This window comes from Scleropages formosus, chromosome 4 (assembly GCF_900964775.1).
Source record: "Scleropages formosus chromosome 4, fSclFor1.1, whole genome shotgun sequence".
Classification (NCBI taxonomy): domain Eukaryota; kingdom Metazoa; phylum Chordata; class Actinopteri; order Osteoglossiformes; family Osteoglossidae; genus Scleropages; species Scleropages formosus.
The window spans coordinates 21,406,041-21,424,446 of record NC_041809.1 but is presented as its reverse complement, the minus strand read 5'-3'; the positions used below and the strand labels follow the sequence as shown (position 1 = coordinate 21,424,446).

The 18,406-nt window shown below is 46.9% G+C and overlaps 4 protein-coding genes across 6 annotated transcripts in view; 3 read left to right on the top strand and 1 right to left on the bottom strand.

Annotated features, from left to right (window-relative positions):
- The window catches only part of cbl (Cbl proto-oncogene, E3 ubiquitin protein ligase), a 29,058-nt gene extending 24,135 nt beyond the window's left edge, over nt 1-4,923 (bottom strand). Inside the window, exon 1 of the mRNA XM_018755310.2 lies at nt 4,440-4,923. Coding sequence (XP_018610826.2) covers nt 4,440-4,586 — 147 coding nt within the window. The 5' untranslated portion in view covers nt 4,587-4,923. The remainder of the gene's footprint in view (nt 1-4,439) is intronic.
- Nucleotides 4,924-6,724: 1,801 nt separating this feature from the next.
- Nucleotides 6,725-9,713, top strand: upk2 (uroplakin 2). Its single transcript, XM_018755315.2, has 5 exons — nt 6,725-6,924; nt 7,476-7,619; nt 7,891-8,032; nt 8,519-8,577; nt 9,003-9,713. The coding sequence occupies exons 1-5, from the start codon at nt 6,861-6,863 to the stop codon at nt 9,143-9,145; spliced, it is 552 nt and encodes a 183-aa protein (XP_018610831.2). The 5' UTR covers nt 6,725-6,860; the 3' UTR covers nt 9,146-9,713.
- Nucleotides 9,714-9,786: 73 nt separating this feature from the next.
- On the top strand, nt 9,787-11,850 carry foxr1 (forkhead box R1). 2 transcript variants are annotated; one of them, XM_029251472.1, is made up of 5 exons: nt 9,787-10,228; nt 10,327-10,434; nt 10,641-10,882; nt 10,985-11,253; nt 11,398-11,850. In XM_029251472.1, exons 1-5 carry the CDS (start codon nt 10,072-10,074, stop codon nt 11,711-11,713), a joined length of 1,092 nt encoding a protein of 363 aa, XP_029107305.1. In that variant the 5' UTR covers nt 9,787-10,071; the 3' UTR covers nt 11,714-11,850. The 2 variants fall into 2 exon arrangements, with proteins under 2 accessions (XP_029107305.1, XP_029107304.1); XM_029251471.1 differs by having other exon boundaries at nt 10,324-10,434.
- A 1,074-nt stretch (nt 11,851-12,924) lies between these two features.
- On the top strand, nt 12,925-17,358 carry cenatac (centrosomal AT-AC splicing factor). Of its 2 annotated transcripts, none has more exons than XM_018755154.2 (11): nt 12,925-13,050; nt 13,214-13,380; nt 14,810-14,908; nt 15,006-15,072; nt 15,156-15,218; nt 15,442-15,503; nt 15,718-15,832; nt 15,931-15,961; nt 16,095-16,193; nt 16,557-16,689; nt 16,814-17,358. In XM_018755154.2, exons 1-11 carry the CDS (start codon nt 12,934-12,936, stop codon nt 16,911-16,913), a joined length of 1,053 nt encoding a protein of 350 aa, XP_018610670.1. In that variant the 5' UTR covers nt 12,925-12,933; the 3' UTR covers nt 16,914-17,358. The 2 variants fall into 2 exon arrangements, with proteins under 2 accessions (XP_018610670.1, XP_029107148.1); XM_029251315.1 differs by having other exon boundaries at nt 13,190-13,380.
- Nucleotides 17,359-18,406: the final 1,048 nt, after the last annotated feature.

The following is an 18,406-nucleotide window of genomic DNA, read 5'->3' as shown; positions in this document are numbered from 1 at the left end:
GGGCGGTGGTACGGACGGAGAGACGCACTGCAGGAATGTCTCTTTGGTTCTGTGATTAGCTTGAGCGGAAGCCTTAGTCACACCGCAGCTGGCAGCATGTGGACCAAGACGGGTCATCGTCCCTGAGGGACACGCCTACCTGAACATTAACCATGCCTCAACATTTAAAAAATACATCTTACGTGCTGTAAAGTTTAAAATAAAGCTGTCTGGTATAATCATGTCTATTTAAACTGAGAACAGGAGATGGCGTAGTGGTTTGGGCTGCCTCCACACTCTGAGGTCACATGGTCAAACCCCACCTAATGCTGTAACACCCTTGCATACGGTACTTACCCTATACTGTGCCAGTAAAAAGTACTATACTATATACACATCAGTAAATCTCTCGAAACAGTGCAAGTTGCTTTTGAGAAAGGGATCAGCTAAGGTAATCATGGTTGCTGTACAAAACGACAACAGTTTTACCTCAGTCTAACAGGACAGGTACTTTCCCTACACACAGTGGATAGCAGAGTGGTTCAAGCTGCTGCCTTTGGACCCGAAGGTCACAGGTTCAAATCCCCCCTCTGCCTGTAATACCCTTGCGCAGGCTCCAGTAAAATTACCAGCTGTATAAATGGGAAATAAATGTGGGTAGATTAACATTATAAGTTGCTTTGGAGAAAAGGAAAAGCTCAACGAGGCACCGGTGAGGAATGCTGCAAGGCCTTAGCAGCACTGACCAGGGAAGTGAGCTGCTGGGGAACATCAGGATCCATCTTTATACCTGTTTAACAATTCACACACACAGGTAAATGAAATATGTCATCACTAAGAATCTGACTTAAAAAATGGGTACAATATTTGCAAACGCATGTGTCTGTGAGCCCATACACAGAAAAACCTGACAAACTGAACCGTAAGAGGGCACCCTGACCGATTTATGTTAGTTTAAATGAGTTACAATACTTTTAACTGAAACATTACTTTTTATCAGCTTGGGTTCAGATGATCTGAATGGAGTATACCTAAATAAGGCGCTCTCAGCCTCCAAAAAGTTTCCTCGCACTTATCTGTACAGCTTATTTGTTTGTTGCTTTAAGAACATTCTTGCTGTACATCAGCATTGCCTCTCTTCCACTTCCTGTTTCTCATTTATGTTGAAACGTATCAAAAATGGCTGCATTCAACAGTAAACTTCTAAATATGGAGCGGTCATAGGCTCCACACACACACACACACACACACACACACACACACACACACACAAAACAAACTTAGTTCTGGTGAAGGGGTCTTCCCACCCTTATGGAACCATGGCCAGATAAATAAGTACAACAAAGCCGCACTGAGGAATGCTGTGGGGAGAAAAAACATTAAAAATAATCATTTAAACATTATAATCAGACCTCTCGGTTTGCAATGAGTTAACTGCACTGTAATTGAAAAGCAGGGTCAGCAGGTGTGGTGGCGGCGAAGGCAACGAACTCCACCAGCAGGATGGAGGTCACACAACTTCCCACAGTGTTCTGGGTAAATAACCACTTCTGTACACAACCAGCTTCCGAAAACGTTAGATGTGTAGAAAAACAGAAATCTCATTAATAAATATTCTGTCAATATGCAAAACATTAAAAATAATCAAGTTCATATATGTTCTCATACTTCAATAGACCTAAAAGCAAAGACCTATTCTTGATCGACACGACGAACTTTGAAACATTTCAAATGTCACATTTTAAAATCAAAAATAATGCGTACAATGGATCAGCTGTTTGCTATGTAACATATCATGTGAATATGGTTTTTTTCAAAGTTTACCATACTAATGGGTAAATAATGGAAAACAGCTGAACACTAAGTTGCTTTGGAGAAAATGAGTAAATGTGAATGTACTCGGGCTGAAGACACGCTATTAAATTCAGAAATAAATTACACTAAAAGCAAAGAGAGAACCATGCTTTCTCTTCCACTTCTTCTAAGGTGTGTGGGGGTGCTTTAGCCACCTTCCAAAAGGTCCACCGTCATGGCAGCACACACAGCGACTGGCTGCGATTTCGCCAAAAACCTTTGCAAGCTTAAAATACATACAGTACGTCACTCTGCAAAGTTAAAATACTCTGCTCTTCACTTGCATCAACATTCTTTCTGCTACTTGGCATCGCTTTCTGGGGTGTCCCTGAACCCATGAGCCATGTCCAAGTGCCTGGTCAAGTCATCAGGGCACTGAAAGACACGAGAGAGACTTTTGCAGTGTGGGCAAAGCAAAGTGAAGCTGAGCCCTGTCATTCACCCTGGAATCGTGTCTCTCTCACACACACACACACACACACACACACACACACACACACACACACACACACACACACACACAGAGAGAGAGAGAGAAAACCCAGGCACTGTGCATCCGGGCCTCTGGCCTCCGTGAACATAGCCAAACAACTGGAACAACTGTTTCTCAGCTCAACTGTCAGCCTCCTCCACGTGTCTCTAGAAGCCCTAAACGAACCACGCTGTTCTCATGGTTCACTATGTCCACATTTAGCGCGACACGCCATGCCTACCCCCTCAGAGGCTACTGGGGATCACCTTTATTGGAAAACTAGCTCACTCATCCAGCCTGCCAAACAGGCGTGGCACACACTGCCCGGAGAGGGGACACATGAGGAACAGAAACTGGAGAATAAGACCAGCTTCCCGGACACAGCAGCCTGGTCTGAACCACGACAGCGAGGGTCAGACCTAGTCGACGCAGGGGGTACACACCAGACCCGCTGAACCTGCAGAAATGACGAAGGAGGCCAGAGGATGTTTGACTCGGATGTGGCGAGCAAGCGGTGCGTTGGCGAGCTGAGACCTCAGTTTCAACTGCCGAATTTGAGAAAGACAAAAAAAAAAAAATAAAAAAAAAAATAAATAAATACACACACACACACAACACAAAAAGAAAGTGGGGGGTGTAGAGAGCCACCATCGAGCAGAAAGGAAGTCACCCCCCGGACCGACTTACGCACTCACCGAGCCATTTGCGTGTGCAAAATTTAACGGGAAATGGGCGGTCAGTGCCAGGTGACCACAGGTTTCGTGAAGCAGGGGGGGGAAAAAAAAAAAAAAAAAAGGGGCAGCACTCTGGGCTGAGTGAGTTCAGAGATCACACATCTTTTTTTTCTTTATCACAATGGCCATTATTCATTCCCTTGCACTCCGTTTTAAACATAGTAGCAGTTCAGACAGCGTTACCAACTGGAGAGGTTTAAAAAGTCATCTACAGAGCATGAGAAAGTGAGTGTCAAAATCGCCATCTAAATTATGAAAAGTGTATTTATGCAACAATGTGTTGCTTCACCGCTGCAGTGTGGCAATCCACTTAGGGGAGGTGTCACGGCAGGACACACGGACATGCGCTTGGGGGGGGACACTGCTTTTGTGGGTCCCAAGAAGGTTTCTGAACCGCGGGGGTGCCCATGCAGGGTCCCAGGGAGTACACACCAACTGGCAACGGTACAATTCCCCAACACGTGTTGGGAAGCAGCGCTGACAGCTCATTGCAGCACTTCTAAACAGCTTGGATAAGCATCACACATGTGCCACACACACTGCCTCCCCACCTGGGCGCTTACTCTTCTGCTGCTTCATACTTGGCGGATGTGACCGACTCCGAACTAATACACACAGTAGGTGAAAGTTAAAGTTGCGTGATGCCTGATGCTCCAGGTCAGGTTGTGTTCTCCAGCAGAAAGCTGGACAAATGGCTCACGATGGTCTCATCAAGGTGCGTAACTGTGCCGTGTTTCCTCACAAAGCCCCATGCACACCTAGTTAAGTACAGGATCACTACATACGGTCTGCAGAGCCAGCAAGCAGCCCGCTTTGACAGCACCTTCTACCGGACCATCATCGGGAGAACGAGTCAAGTTTACGGATCATTACAAAAGGCGCTCGTTGCTGGTGGAAAACACAGTTGGTCATTTCGATACTGTGCATTCACTGGCCGGTACATGTATGTGTAGTCGTAGTACACTGTGTCAGATGTGTAAACAGAGCACATCTCACTACCTGCGTCCAGCTTCCAACGGGTGCCCTGAGAAGCATTGCTACTATTAACTCATGCGAGGCCCTCATCTAAAGTGCCTCAGTCACAGTGCTCAATGATCAGCTGCACAGCGATCTTACCCTTTCAAACAACAGGGTATTTGTAAGGTACCAGCTCATTATCTGCATCTTACTCAAGGGCACTGCAGCAGGAGCGGGATTTGAACCAGCAACCTTTGCATCGCAAGAAGACAGCCCTACAGAGTGAACTGCGCACTGTCCAGCGTGTGTGAGTGAAGTAGTGTGTATGAGGTGCGCATCTCTAGCTGCTGAACAGGGGAAGGACACGTGCACATGCACACACACCAACAGGTACAGCAGCTGTCTGTCAGATCCACCTATGGGGTGTGTGTGGGGTCACCCACCTTGTCCATGAGCTTCCAGCACTTCTCCACCGTCTTCTTGTCCACGGCCCCAGGCTGGTGGTGCGCGTGCAGGTGGTGGTGGTGAGGCTGGAACCTGTCCTTCATCATTCCGATGAGTCCCCCGCCTTTCTTCAGGTTTCCTGCCATGCTGAAGCCGGGAGTGCCCTGCGGGGGGGCTCGGGGAGCTGTGGGGGGGCGCTGTTAGACCCGATCAAGTCCCATTAAACACCCGCCCCCCCAGCGTGGCGCTCTGTAATGGTGATGATGACGATGCTGACGATGAAGATACGGGATGGGGGGGGGGGGGGATACAGCTCTGGGTTATCGCACACCGCCGGTCGGGTCTGCAGCACCGGAAACCAGCGGAGCCCCGTCCCGATCCTTCCTAGAAAAGCCGCGCGTGGCTCCGCCTCGGTCCCCGGTCTCTGGCCCCCTTGTCCCCAGCGTCTCTCCGTCCCTCCGGGTCTCGTACGCTCCTCAGCGGCCGAAGCGAAGGGCAGGAGGCGGCGGCGGCTCGCAATGGAGGAGGAAACGGAGCAGAGCTGCAGCTCCCTGCTGCAACAACAGCAAAGAGAAAAAGAAAAAAAAAAAAAAAAAAAAACCGGGAAACAAATAAATATAAAAACAGAAAACAAAATCCTGCTCGCGCGAACAGGGGAAGAGACGCGAAATAAATAACGGAATGTACCGAGCTAACCGGCGTTATAAAACATAAACGGCGCCCTGCGTCCTCCGCTCGTGTAGGCGGCCCCAGCGTGCATCCCTTTCCGCTTCGGAAGCCCCGCCTCCACGGCCTCGTTAAGCCACGCCCACCTCGGCCGCGCCCTCGCCCCCCACTATGGTCGCGTGTCCGCGAGGATGCTTGAGGAAGAAGCGCAATTGAACCTAATAATTCTTTATTGGCCAATGCTACACTTATATATTTATGATCCTGTTTATTTAAAGGACGAACTTCTGTGCGAGGACTGGTAAAAATACACATCTTGTCCTAAGCCACATTCATTCATTGTTCTTGTTTATCCGTTTTCCTGAGATTTCGATGGTACCTCGTTGTTTCAGTACCATGTGTCAATGACAGCTGGGTAATAGCGGAGCGTGCTGTTATGAATGGACCTGCTCCTGCTGAAGTGAGGCGGCACGGCGAGTAGCGCTGCTGTCTCACAGCACCTGGGTGGTGCGAGAGAGGACATGGGATCATAGGTTCGATCCCTGCTCAGTCTGTGTGGTGTTTGCGTCTTCTCCCGGTGTCTGCGTGGGTTTCCTTCCACAGTCCCAAGACGTGTTGTTCAGGTTCCCCCTACTAGTGTGTGAGTGACATAGAGAGAGTGTTTCACTTATGTATGGATGAGTGACCCAGTGTAAGCAGTGCATCTAGCAGTGTAAGTCACCTTGGTGATTAAGGTGTGTGGGCTGATCCTATATGGAGTTCATTAGAAGCTGCTTTGGAGAAAAGCATCTGCTAAGTGAATAAATGTAAGTGACTCTTCCATCTACAATGATTGTGGACCAAGTGTGAGCAGCACAATAAGTAATAATAACTGACATGCAAAAATACATTTCAATGGGCAAAGTGCTACCAGTCCTTGCTTACCTATTAGTGAATGTTTTTCAGCCTCACATACTGTAATTACTTGAATTCTGTTCCTTTACTTAAATTAAGCAGCGAGAAGGTTAATTTCATGCGGGTAACCCCTCGAACAGCTGACCGTAACAGCAAGTCGCACAGACAATGTGTCACACACGTACACAGAGGTACAGCCTTGATGCCTCCTGCTGGCTAATAACACATGTAGGGCAGTGCAACAGGTGTACAGTAATTGTCTGGGACACACAAAACTGGATTCCAGGCAATCAAAAGAGGAGGGCGAGGTATGTGTCACCTGGGAGGGTACAGGGAGGCCACGGCCATCCAAGAATTGTGTTTTTTCCTGGGGTGAGTCGCTCCCTGGAAAATGCAACGAGGGCGCAGCATGACGTGACATGTACTGTCAGTTTCACCGCAGGTCCCTGTGAGGCAGAAAATCACTGAAAGCACTCTAACGCAGTCAACACATTTGCTCACAGTTTAACACCAGGTTCTGGCCACTGGAGCAAATGAGTCCTCGAAGGCTAATGCTGAGAATGTAACACAGCTGCAAAAGAGACATGAAAGTGTGCAGGAGTGTCACAGAAGTGTTCAGAAGTCCTCAGCGTCACTGCACGGGCCACACCTCTCTGATGGTGGAGGGGAACGTAAGGATTCAACGTACAAAACAGCATCTGGTCAGACCAGTTTGTTGCTCTGCTCTCATTTGCCAAGTTGACTGGGGCTGTGGGTATGTCCTCTGGTGTCCTCTGCCACACTCTCAGCTCACAACCTGCAAAGTGTAGGCTACACAGTTCCCACGTAGCTCCTTCGAAAGACACTTTTCATCTCAAACAATGGAGGCCCTCAAAATTAGAACCCATTTGATCCTGACTGTCACCTTCACCTTGGCTCATGCAGGTGAGTTACTTTTCTCTTTCACCCCTTAGGGCTCTCATGTTTTGCCTTAAATTTTATTCTTTCAAACTTTATATAAGGTTATTTTACTATTAGGGGGTGCGGTGGCGCAGTGGGTTGGACCGCAGTCCTGCTCTCCGGTGGGTCTGGGGTTCGAGTCCCGCTTGGGGTGCCTTGCGACGGACTGGCCTTACGCCCTGTGTTGCCGGGTAGGCTCCGGTTTCCCGTGACCCCGTGAGGGACAAGCGGTTCTGAAAATGTGTGTGTGTGTGTGTGTGTGTGTATTTTACTATTTACATTTCTCATAAGTAAATACTCTCAATTAGCATACACCAGATTTCTTTTTACAGAGCACACTATCAAATAATTTTACATGTAAAGATTTTTACTTGTTCTAGTAAGAAATCTTGAGGCTTGGATGTTACAAAAAAGTTCTAAGTCAAACATATTTCAAATTACAGCCTTAAAGGTCGTTTCAAGGACAGATTGTGTTGATTGTCCATAATACTTTAGCAAAAGCAAGGGTGAATAATCTAAACTTAACTTTATCGTAGATTTCCAGCTGAGTGCACTCAGCAGTTCTGATGGGGTTGTCACTAGCAGCTTCTCAGACTCAGTCCTTCTCAGCTTGCCACCGTGCAGGTTAAGTGGAAATGGTGTGACTCTCCAGTACGAGAATATGGCCACTAATGTGAACAGTAAGTGGGAAAGTACACATTTATGCAGAATTTAAAATGATGAACATTTTAAAAAGAAAAATCACAAACTACTTTAGCATTTAGTTTGTACTAGATTTGCCTCATGTTAAGCTTGTTTGTTAAATGACTTAAAATGTACCTTGGCCAAAAAAGATAAATATGATTTAAGTTACTGAGTAATCACATAAAATACAATTTACCTGCCATTGGATGCATACTGCTGTTTTTTGTCATGAAATACTCACAAAACTGTTTAATCCCCACTCTACAGCAACTTCGACCAACATATTCACGGTCCCAGCATGTATAACCCGAAGAGATGTCATTTCGGTTGCTGACAGCACAAGTCAGTTCAGCTCAAGCAGAATCCTCGGGTTCCAAGTCACTGGCCTCACAAATGGAACCCACTACAGGTCAGCATGTTGACATTGACGGCAGGTGACCAACTGGAGTACTGTGTCTCTGAAAGGGCACTGTACATAAAAGGTGTAGGTGTTACAACAAAAATGTGTCTGTCTGTGTGTAATCTGTGCTCGTGGCAAGTATGCATGGATCATTACAGTGCAGTCATTGTCACCAATACAGGCATTCAACAGATCCAGTTGATTTACAACATAAATAAAAACAGACACCTTCTGAATAGGTACCCTATATGGTGCCCTCCTTTCGAGGAAATTACCCTCTTTAGACTGGATTCCTGCCAGCAACACTGCTAAATGCCCCACTGGAGCAGAAAACCTGCAGCTGAATTGGGAATATATCATTTGCAAGCCATCAAAGTTTTCTTTTACATTTCATCTGAGCGTTCAAAGGTACAAATTGGTCTTGAATGTAAAGTGGGCATTTTGCGTCCCTCTTTCGTCCTCCCTAAATAGGAACATTGTTTTTCTGCTCACTAGGTTCCAGTACACAGTGGGACAGGAGACAAGCAATGTTTTAGACATCTCGACGATATCAGGTACTTTGGGGTTCAGTAGCTACTTGGTTTCATGGTCTCCTTCCATATCCCTGTGTGTGTGAGATCTTCAGCGCTTCCACTGTACAGTCAGTCACTGTAGTAACTGTAGGCAGACAATACAGCTGGAATCCAGTGTTTAAGGTGTGTTCAAATCACCCGATTTCAACCTGTACTCAGTCAGCCTCTGTGTCCCCAAACACAAACATATCAGCGTTTCAGCTGGTGGCTGGATCACGTACAAAGCAGATAGCATACAATTTTTACTCCTTCCTGTTAATATCGTAAAGTATCTTTTCCCATTTAAAAAGGATCCAGTATAATTCTTTTGAACGGGAAACGATTCTAGATTGGTGAGGTTTAATGTCTTTGGTCCTTGTTCTGTCTGTGTGTACCCCAGCATCTTGTCTGTTTTTCCTACCTTGCAGCTGCCCCGTATGAGTCTATCGATGACGGACTGCCGGCGCGCAGCGGGGCCATGGTGGTCATCACTGTCCTCCTGGCAGTAGCCATGTTTCTGCTAATCGTCGGCCTCTCGGTCACCCTCTACCTCTCCCACTGCAGAGGCTGAAACGCGCAACGTTTTTTTTGTGAAATAACACCGCAACTTCATTGTTTAGTCTAAGCGCACTTCTTTCTCCGGTGTAACCCAACGGATTAGGTCAACGCATTTCGGGGGCACCTGGGTATTTTAGGGTATATTGAAGTCCACTCTACATTTGGTTTGCAAAGAACCACCAAATATTCCAGGGGATTTCCTGGAAAGCTAGTTTACATTTCAGAAAGACATTACATTTCAATTGGTACCCTTACCAAAAACCAGTTTGGTGTCTAAATTTGGCTTAATTTAGGATGAAAACAATACCTTCTTACTAAGTTTACTGCAGATATGCATCCACCGTACTCTTGCAAATAAACTTGTGGACATATTTAATACATTTGTACTTAGTGAGCCACTTTAAGTCCATACACTTAAGCATATTATGGAAATAATCGTAGTAAAAAGTAAGACGACAGAATGCACAAGGGTGGCCTGCCTGCATCTTATGGAGCACCTTAACCGCCCCTCACTTTCCAGTCTTCTCAAGTGTGCTTCTCTTGATATGATCTTGATTGAAATTATTAATAAACTAAAGCTGTTGTTTTGTCAGCTCTGTTTTCGCACCTTGTCTTTTTTTTCCTAATGAAAAAAAGAAGAAGTCGGAAGGGGGGGTCAGGGGACGGATGGTGCGAGGTTTCAATTCAAACCCGCTCCGTTTTGCTCACAGACACGGCAGTCTATGTTCGTGTTCACTCGCGTTACGAAATATTTACGTCCTCAGGAGCCGCTCTGCTCCAGCTACTTTTACCGTCACACATCAGAGTCCGACTTCGCCCCATTTCAGCGACCCTTTCCAAACCACGGCTCATTCGGCGGCTTCGTGTCAATTAGCGAGCTGAGCGCCTCAACTGCTCACACCTGGCCGGCCTATTAAACTGAGAGACCGGGGGGACTCGATGTCGCGTCGGTATCCCAGCCAGGCTGGCACAACAATGTTCCTCCACATAGAAAACCGCAGCAGTTTCCTTGCGCTCCACTTAAAAACGTGCCTCGACGACTGGGACATGAGCGAGGAGGTCAAGTTAACCACGACCACCGATCAGTTTTACCAGGGTACGGTTGGCACGCGCACGACGCCCTCGCGCAGCTTCTCGCGCGCGCCTAAAGGAGCCCTAACGCCGCCGGTCTCGCGCTTGTCGCCCTTCAAGCAGATGGGAAGCGGAGCGAGCAGCAGGGTGCCGCGCGCTGCAACGGCGCCGAGCTCTCGAGGCGGGAAGAGGAGGAGCGAGACGCGCGAGGGGAGCCTCGCGAATGCCCAGGTGTGCTGGGTGCGGCGCGAGGGCATGGAATGACTAGTTGGCGGGCTCGCGTCAAATTAAAACGGCTCGCCTTATATATAACTTAAGGTGGTGTAACGCTTCACAAACTTGATTCGAGTGGTTACGCCCATTTAACCCTAAAGAGACACGTGGTGCCTCAGCGACTCCAGGGTTAACAAGCTGCTGAAAGAGATGTCCTTCTGCAGAGTCACAGGTCGAGCCCAGTTTGTGGTTGATGGTGAACCCCACCGTGGCGTGTCCCATCGAGTACCCCGAACAGGCGGCCTGGGCTCGGCCGTCGACGGGGCCGACGCGCAAGGGCCCTCCAGGCGTTTCGAGCGCCGCGTTCTCGCCGAGCCTCATCCCGCACGTCCATCCTCCCTCGCCGGTTGAGGAGACTTCCCGGGACGCGTCCCTCCACGAGGCTTCCTCCTCCAGCGAGTACTTGGTGCGTAGGAGCCGCTTGAGTTGCGTGCTCCTCGCCATTTTAAGTGGCACCTTTTAATGTGGGCGTTTTGCATCTGTTGACTGCGTTGCTGTCATTTAACAGGGCACAGATGAGGACAACGCATCCCCGCTGGATGTCCGGGTGTGCTGTAAAGTGAAGTGGAGCCGGAGGGTGAAGCTACCCAAAGAGAAGATCCGAAAGCTGGGCATGGCCCAAAGCAAGCGGCTGCAGAGGGTCCTGCAGGAGAGCAACTACCTGAAGAACGGGGAGTGGCCGCGGCCGCCTGTCAACTACTGTATCCTCATCGCCATGGCGCTCAACAGCAGCCACTGCGGGAGCCTCAACGTGCAGCAGATCTACAACTTCACAAGGTAGGCGGCAGACTGCAGCCGTTGGCACCATGTGGACACTTTTTTTTGCATCGATTGACTGTAGTAAGGCTGTAGCAGTTTTGGCAAATTATTATTTTTTTTTTTCCTCTCTCTCTCCTCCCACTCCCTCTGAAATTTTTCCAGAGAGCACTTCCCGTTCTTCCAGACCGCTCCCGATGGCTGGAAAAACACTATTCGGCACAACCTGTGCTTCAGCAACAGCTTCAAAAAGACTCCCCAGCAGGTGTCCAGCGAGGGCAAGCGGAAGTCCTGCCTGTGGCACCTCACTCTCGATGGGCGACGCCGGCTGAGTGACGAGATCCACACTCTGAGTGGGGAGTCCTTTAGAGTCCTCAGGCGGAGTATGAACAATCCTGGTAAGTGTGTGCGACATCAGGCAAGAGAGCAGTTGCTTTTACTCTTGCGCTATTGCCCAATGTGTAGGAATTTGACTGCATAATATAATCTGTCCTTTTCCCCCCTCTCTTCTCAGATCTGATCCAAACTTTGTTTAATCTGTGATTCTTGCACGAGAAAAGGTTTACTTTTACCCAGTTAAACCTGACATTTTGAAGGATGTGAAAATGTCAAAATAGATTGAGCACTTTTTTTTTTTTTCCTTCTCCCCTTCATAACTATGGCTTAGTTGAGGAAAAAATGTATTGACTAAATTCATTATGTCCTTCATTCACTGTAAATAAAGGGATTATTTGGCTTCAGCAATAATGTCTTAAATTATTTAAACGCAAGCCACTGTTAGGACGAGGAGCGCTGAAATCGATTACGCCCCCCGGCACGGCCGATTCGGGGCACACGTGTACAAAGCGGGACTAGCAGGCAGCCCTGGATGCCCATGTGGCGAGCAGCAACAAACTGAAAACATTGGCTGGATCACAGCCCCACACATAGAGGTCCATGCCAGTGGATTTGATGGACATTGACAACACACACACACACACACATTTTCAGAACCGCTCATCCCATACGGGGTCACGGGGAACCGGAGCCTACCCAGCAACAGAGGGCGTAAGGCCGGAGAGGGAGGGGACACACCCAGGATGGGACGCCAGTCCATCACAAGGCACCCCAAGTGGGACTCGAACCCCAGACCCACTGAAGAGCAGGACCCCGTCCAACCCACTGCATCACCGCGCCCCACTCATCGACAACACAAGATGTTAAATTTTGGCTACATGAAGCCAATTTTTGAGCTTAAAGCATGCCCCGTGCCGTTAAAGATCCGTTTTTTTGATCATACTATGTATAATTTAAACTCAAAACCCATACTTCATTTAAACTGGTATAAAAACACATGCTGGGGGCCCTCAGTTCCCGCTACAGCAACGCTAGCCCTGAACACAAGTAGTGCAGCAAGTTCTCCACGACACCAGAGGGCGCTGCTTCAAAAGAGCTTCTATGAAACGTACAGGAAGTAAGAACCCACAGTAAGGAAGCAACGCATTTGTCGCAATGATGTAGGCGTGTAAACAGTGTTTGTGAAGATTCTTGGATATTTGCTTACATTTTGAAAAACTTTTTTTCCTGCACCATTTAATGCGACGACTGCGCAAATACTACAGCCACGTAAGCCTAAAGGAGCGGTGGGGCTCGTGCGATGCGCGCCCTCCGTTGAGGCAGACGGCGGTCTGCCTGCCATAAATCATAATAAGTATAACAACAATGGATGCGTTTTACTGCGCCGTGTGCCGGCAGACGAGCTTCGCGGGGAAGGGACACCGTTACGGAAAGAGTCACCAAGCCAAGCTCAAAGTGGTCCTCGTGAAATTCTTGGAGAAGGTATATTAAACTTTGGTTTAGTTCGTCAGGGCAGGGCTCACGGTTTTTCTTGTACTAGTTACTAGTACTCCAAAACCTTTTAAAATAAACTCAATAACGACGTCTAAATATGATTTTGTGTGTGTGTGTTGTCTCTAAGCGCGCTCCTTGCATTGGCTCGCAGGTGAAAGAAGCGCGCCGGACTGTGAAGAACCCGCGCGTGGAAAAATTCCGCAGCGCCGAGCACGAGACCAGCTTCTGGTGTTACTGCTGCGCGCGCGAGGTGCCCAAGCACGTTTCCAATGGCGACGTCGCCGTGCTCTTCGGCGGGCTGCTCGAGCACATGGCCACGTGAGCAGAGCCGCCGCCGCCGCAGCAGCAGCGCGTGACTCGGGGCTCCCTACTGTATGACGTAGAAGCGTTAGAAATAATACCTCTTCGCTCATATGGAGCGAGTGTGGCAAATGTGCGCCAGCCTGTCAGGGGCTGTATGGGACCAGCATAGTGAAAAGTGATCTGACCTGACCTGACCGCCAAGCCCTCCTGGTACGGTGTCTCTAGTCCTGTTTGTGACCCCAGATCATAAAGGCTTTACACCAAATGTAGTCCCAAATTCAACAGCTTAGATGATTTTTCCTTTAAAATAGAGTTCAGAGAATGTGTGCATCGTGAGACACGCTACATTTTCTGTACTAATTGTTTTTATTGTTTTATCCACATGAAAACAACCTAGGCCTTAGGGCTGCATGGTGGCGCAGTGGGTAGTGTTAGTGCCTGGACTGAGCGATTGGACACAAGTTCACTACCCACTCAGTCTGTGAGGTGTTTGGATTGTGGAGTCATGTAAATGGTTACATTTATTTACTTTGTTCACACTTTTCTCCTAAATGACTTGCAACATGAAACTACCCACAATTATTTACCCATTTATACAGCTGGGTAATTTTACTGGAGCAATTTTGGGCAAGTACCTTGCTCAAGGGTATTACAGCTGTAGGTTAGATCTGAACCAACAGCTTTCAGGTTCAAAGGCAGGGGTTGTAACCATTATGCTACCCTCATTAAATTGGGTTTCCTCTGGGTGTTCTGGTTTCTTCCCACAGACCAGAAGCATGTGTTTCCGGTAAATGAGAGGCTCTAAATTGTCCTCAGTGGGTGGCAAGCCTGCGAGGTATTGGTGTCGTGTACAGAGAGTACTCTGCCCAATCCAGTGCCCTACGCTTTAGGATAAGCAGGTGCCTACTGTGAGCAGCGTGTGTAGTGCTGTGGCAAAGCTTTGCAGCAACGCTGGTTTTGTGGTTGGAGTAATGCAGTTCGTGCACACCCACACAAAAACAAAGAGTAAATGCAGTAATTGTAGGAGATGACCAACAAAACGCACACAGCCCTGTTGTGTAGAAGTTGTGTGCTGATACCGGACTTTCTGCAAAACACTGCTGATAGTAATAAACAATTCTAAAACAAAGTCGTTTGTTTTTTGTATCTGACTCAAAACAGAGATAATGTGTATTGTTCTGTTGGTCTAATGATGTGATGAAGTGTTTCATACTGCGATGGGGTCACCGATGACGAGATACTGTCTTTGGAAGTACATCCCATAGTGTGTACATGGTACTATACTAGTTGGCTGGTGGCCTATTTTCAAAGCTCTTAACTTTCTATGCGAATAAGCTGAACCATTATTTTCAAGCAATTCTTTATTTTCAGTTTAATAGTTTAACAGGGAATGTTCTGGTGGAAATAAATTTCTCGCAATTTCTTGCCGTTTTCTCTGTATTAGGCCGGAACATAAGAAGAACACAAATAAATTCTGGTGGGAGAATAAAGCGGAGCCCAAGTTGAAGGAGAAGTTTCTAATAACTTCAGAGGAGGCTGAAAGGTACTTGCTACTTTGGGTTATGCTTAGTAAACACACATTCTAGCATGAAAACCAATTTATAAAGTGTACAAATATATTTTTTTTTTTTTTTTTTAAGGTTCAAAACAGAGGTTGCTAGGGCTCTGGAGACCTTTGAGGAAAAGGAGGATGAGCTCATTAAGCAGGTACAAGCAAAGACCAAACTATTGCAAAGCAACTTCACAGATAAGTGGTTGAGTTTCCAGTGAATGAAGCCGTTCTCTTACAGCAAGCTGCCATAATCAGAGCCCAAGAGCAGCACCGAAAGGAAGTTCTACAGTCCCTCTTAGAGGTTGGTTTACCCAGGATGCCCCTGAACTGTATCCACATCGCAGTGATCAGTTTTGTCCTTTTTTTTATTCATGTTGACTTCTTTTTGAAATCCATTTTAATTTGTGCCTGTTTGACATGTGATCTGGGAATTTTTTTTTTCTGTGCACTGCTTATGGTTCAAGTTTTACTTAAGGCTTGGAAGCTTTTATGGTCTCTGTTGACATTTCCTGAATCAAAATTAGCTTCAGACAGAGCTGGAGCAATCTGCACGGGGCCCACATGAGTCTGCTGACAGAGGAGACGGGTAGGGTTTGCTTTCCAAATCTCCCCCTTTTGCTGAGCATACCCCTATTTAGAGGGTTCGTTTGAATGGAATCGCATTGCTGTGCGCGTGGCTGTCTTGACACCGCAGTGTCTACTCACTTGCCTGCTTTTTGGTTTGTCGGCTATCTGCTCGGATGACGTGCCTTTTAGTGTCATTGACAAAATTTTGAACTGGGTCCCAACTGCGGGCACAGCCCTCACTTCAGGCTTCCGGAGCCAGTGCAGGAGTCTGGGTCTAGCTGGATGGGTACAGATGGACAGAGTCAGTGGCCAAGCGAGGGGAGCAGCTTGACTTTCATTGGATACCAGGTGAAAAACGTCACACCGCGATGCACTGGTACTTTCCAAAGTGAATATTAAAAATAATCTGTGCTGAGCATGTTTTTCACCTGTTTTCTGGCACGCAGGATTCTTCCAGTTGCGGAAATGTTCACACAGGTAAGTTGTCTTCTGTGATTTTATCGACAGTAGCCTATACGTTCGTGTTGTGTGTTTCACCAGAGGGCTGCTGTCTCTCAGACTGAGGATGTGTGGTTGAGTGATCAAACCCCCTTTCCTGTACCATCCACAGGTGCCATTCCTCCCTGGCTGCTGGATGACCCCCTGGAAGGGAGCTCTGGAAACACAGAGCAGGAGATTGGTCCATCTCACCAGGAGTTCCTCAAACACAGTAAACACCTTTCCTCTATCCCACAAAATAAAAATGGCTTACTTTGATCCACAGCTTACCCAAGTAGATATTTATATCCCTTCTGGTTCATGAGTTCGATTTAACCAGTAGCAGTGAAGTTGCAATTATGAGTGAAACTAGTGGCGCCCATTATGCTCATTGCTCAAATTGCTTTTCACATTGTACAATTTTATGCTTTAGTCCTCTTATAAAACTGAATTAAAGCCACAAGTGACCAGTTCGCTGCCAATTCCTAACACCTCTGTCTGATTATTTGAAGAGCAGTGGATCATTGGAGGCAGTGTGACATTGCACATGGCCTGTCCCTGCTGTCTGAGCCTGACTGTTATCTCCCCTCCGCAGAAGAACAGGAGAAGCTGAGGAAGCTGCCGGCCCATCGTGTCGGGGCCAACTTTGACCACACTTCACAGACAGATGCCAACTGGCTACCATCCTTTGGCCGCGTGTGGAACAGTGGCCGGCGATGGCAGTCAAGGTGGAGACCTCATTGCATTGTCTATAGAGGAGCATTGCAAGCCCTTCCGTGTGGTTAAAAATACCGCTCCCTCGGTTTTACTGCAGTTACTGTTTTCTAAGGTGTTGATGGCTTGTTTTAACAGACACCAGTTCAGAGAGGAGGAAGGACAGGTGGGCAGACAGAAGAGGAAGTGGAGTAGTCAGGGGAAAGGTGGGAAGAAGCCGCGATTGGACCTGCCGTGAGCACCATCCAAAGGAGCCAAGTGGAAGTCGACAGGGGTCAGAGACCACCAGTCTGCCACAGGCGTCCAGCATGAGGGGAGCTCTGAGTGCACTGCTGAGCAGAGGGACAGAGTTCAGCTACACTGTTAACAGGACATTGCAGTACTTGATTTACAGGTTCATGAAAAGATTTTGAAGAATTAAAATGCAGATTTTTTTTTTTTTTGGTTGTCTAATGTGTATTAGTGGTATTTTTTTTTGCTTGGTGATACCTGTTGTACTGCCCTGCTGGTCCTTGTGTCCCTTCAGGGTGAGCAAAATCAAATGTCCACCTATTAGTGGACTAGTGCCATGTTAGTGGTATTGATTCATACTTCTTGGGTCCACACATGTGGTAGCTGGTATTACTTAATATTAAAATACAACAGCTGTAATTGTTTTTCCCACCTCATTTCTCCTGTGTGGTTTTAAATAAATCTCTATGAACAATATAAGGTCATGTGAGGATAGTGCCTGTGAGGATGGTATATTGCAATGACAGGAAAGAATTGTTGGAAAAGGGAGTAAATTAGGCAGGTTAAAACCATCTCTACACTGAAATTTAGATTTTTTTTTTTTTTAAATTGCTTTAAGTTCTGCAAACCCCTTGTGTGTGCTTAATATTCTCAACCAGCCTCATTATAAATGAGGTTTAATTATATCAGAACTTAACAGCACAGATGTTGCAACAGTTACGATAAACATTGCTTTTTAAAACTTGTACAGTATGTGTGATTAAAAGTAGAGCCTATTACCATAATTTTTTCCTTTGAGGAGCAATACACTAATTAGTTATGCAGAGTAAGTAATTGAATGATTGATTAATCTTAATTGTTCAGGGTTTATGAACTCAAGCAGTCTAGATAATTAAATGATTATAGTGAAATTTTCTAACTAACTTATTATTTAAGCTGGCAGACATCCAAGGTAATGAAATATCTTATTTTTATCAGGACAAATAGACTTCTGAAGAATTAGCAAATGTCAAATCATGGTGAGAGTTCAACTGACAGCCTAACAAGACATAATTAATTTAGGAATTCAGCTGGAACCAATATAGACAGAGTTTTATCTAGGACCACAATTGAAAACCCCTGGTTTAAGTGATTGATTAGTTGGCTAATCTGCAGTTAATCAACACCTTGTCTCCAGCTCCTCCCATCCATGACTCTCTCTGTGTGTGTCCATCCGCCCGCTGCCCGCCCCTTGGGATGCTTCTTCAGCTTTTTCTCCCAGGTGGAACTTCTGTCCCCATTCATCTAAAAAACAAAAGTGTTTGACATTAAATTATGCATTTATCTATTTGCAGTAGGGAATGGTAACACACTGAATGATGTCGATGTTGTTCAGGCTTACCATAACTGTGGGCTTGACCCTTTTCACTGTCTCTAGCTGTCTGTGCACCGCAGCATGGTTCTGACTTCTTGTGTGCCTTAAACACGGCAACAGATGTAGTCGCTGCACTCCCAAATAAC

What these genes read in the sequence shown, in the direction of transcription:
- upk2 (XM_018755315.2), top strand. Translation starts at nt 6,861, where the DNA reads ATGGAGGCCCTCAAAATTAGAACCCATTTGATCCTGACTGTCACCTTC. An exon ending in TATGGCCACTAATGTGAACA is followed by an intron (nt 7,620 to 7,890) that starts GTAAGTGGGAAA and finishes CCCACTCTACAG; the next exon opens with CAACTTCGACCAACATATTC. An exon ending in AGACATCTCGACGATATCAG is followed by an intron (nt 8,578 to 9,002) that starts GTACTTTGGGGT and finishes CCTACCTTGCAG; the next exon opens with CTGCCCCGTATGAGTCTATC.
- foxr1 (XM_029251471.1), top strand. Translation starts at nt 10,072, where the DNA reads ATGTCGCGTCGGTATCCCAGCCAGGCTGGCACAACAATGTTCCTCCAC. An exon ending in GGAGCCTCGCGAATGCCCAG is followed by an intron (nt 10,435 to 10,640) that starts GTGTGCTGGGTG and finishes GTCCTTCTGCAG; the next exon opens with AGTCACAGGTCGAGCCCAGT. An exon ending in CAGATCTACAACTTCACAAG is followed by an intron (nt 11,254 to 11,397) that starts GTAGGCGGCAGA and finishes AAATTTTTCCAG; the next exon opens with AGAGCACTTCCCGTTCTTCC.
- cenatac (XM_029251315.1), top strand. Translation starts at nt 12,934, where the DNA reads ATGGATGCGTTTTACTGCGCCGTGTGCCGGCAGACGAGCTTCGCGGGG. An exon ending in ACTTCAGAGGAGGCTGAAAG is followed by an intron (nt 14,909 to 15,005) that starts GTACTTGCTACT and finishes TTTTTTTTTAAG; the next exon opens with GTTCAAAACAGAGGTTGCTA. An exon ending in TCTGCTGACAGAGGAGACGG is followed by an intron (nt 15,504 to 15,717) that starts GTAGGGTTTGCT and finishes CTGCGGGCACAG; the next exon opens with CCCTCACTTCAGGCTTCCGG.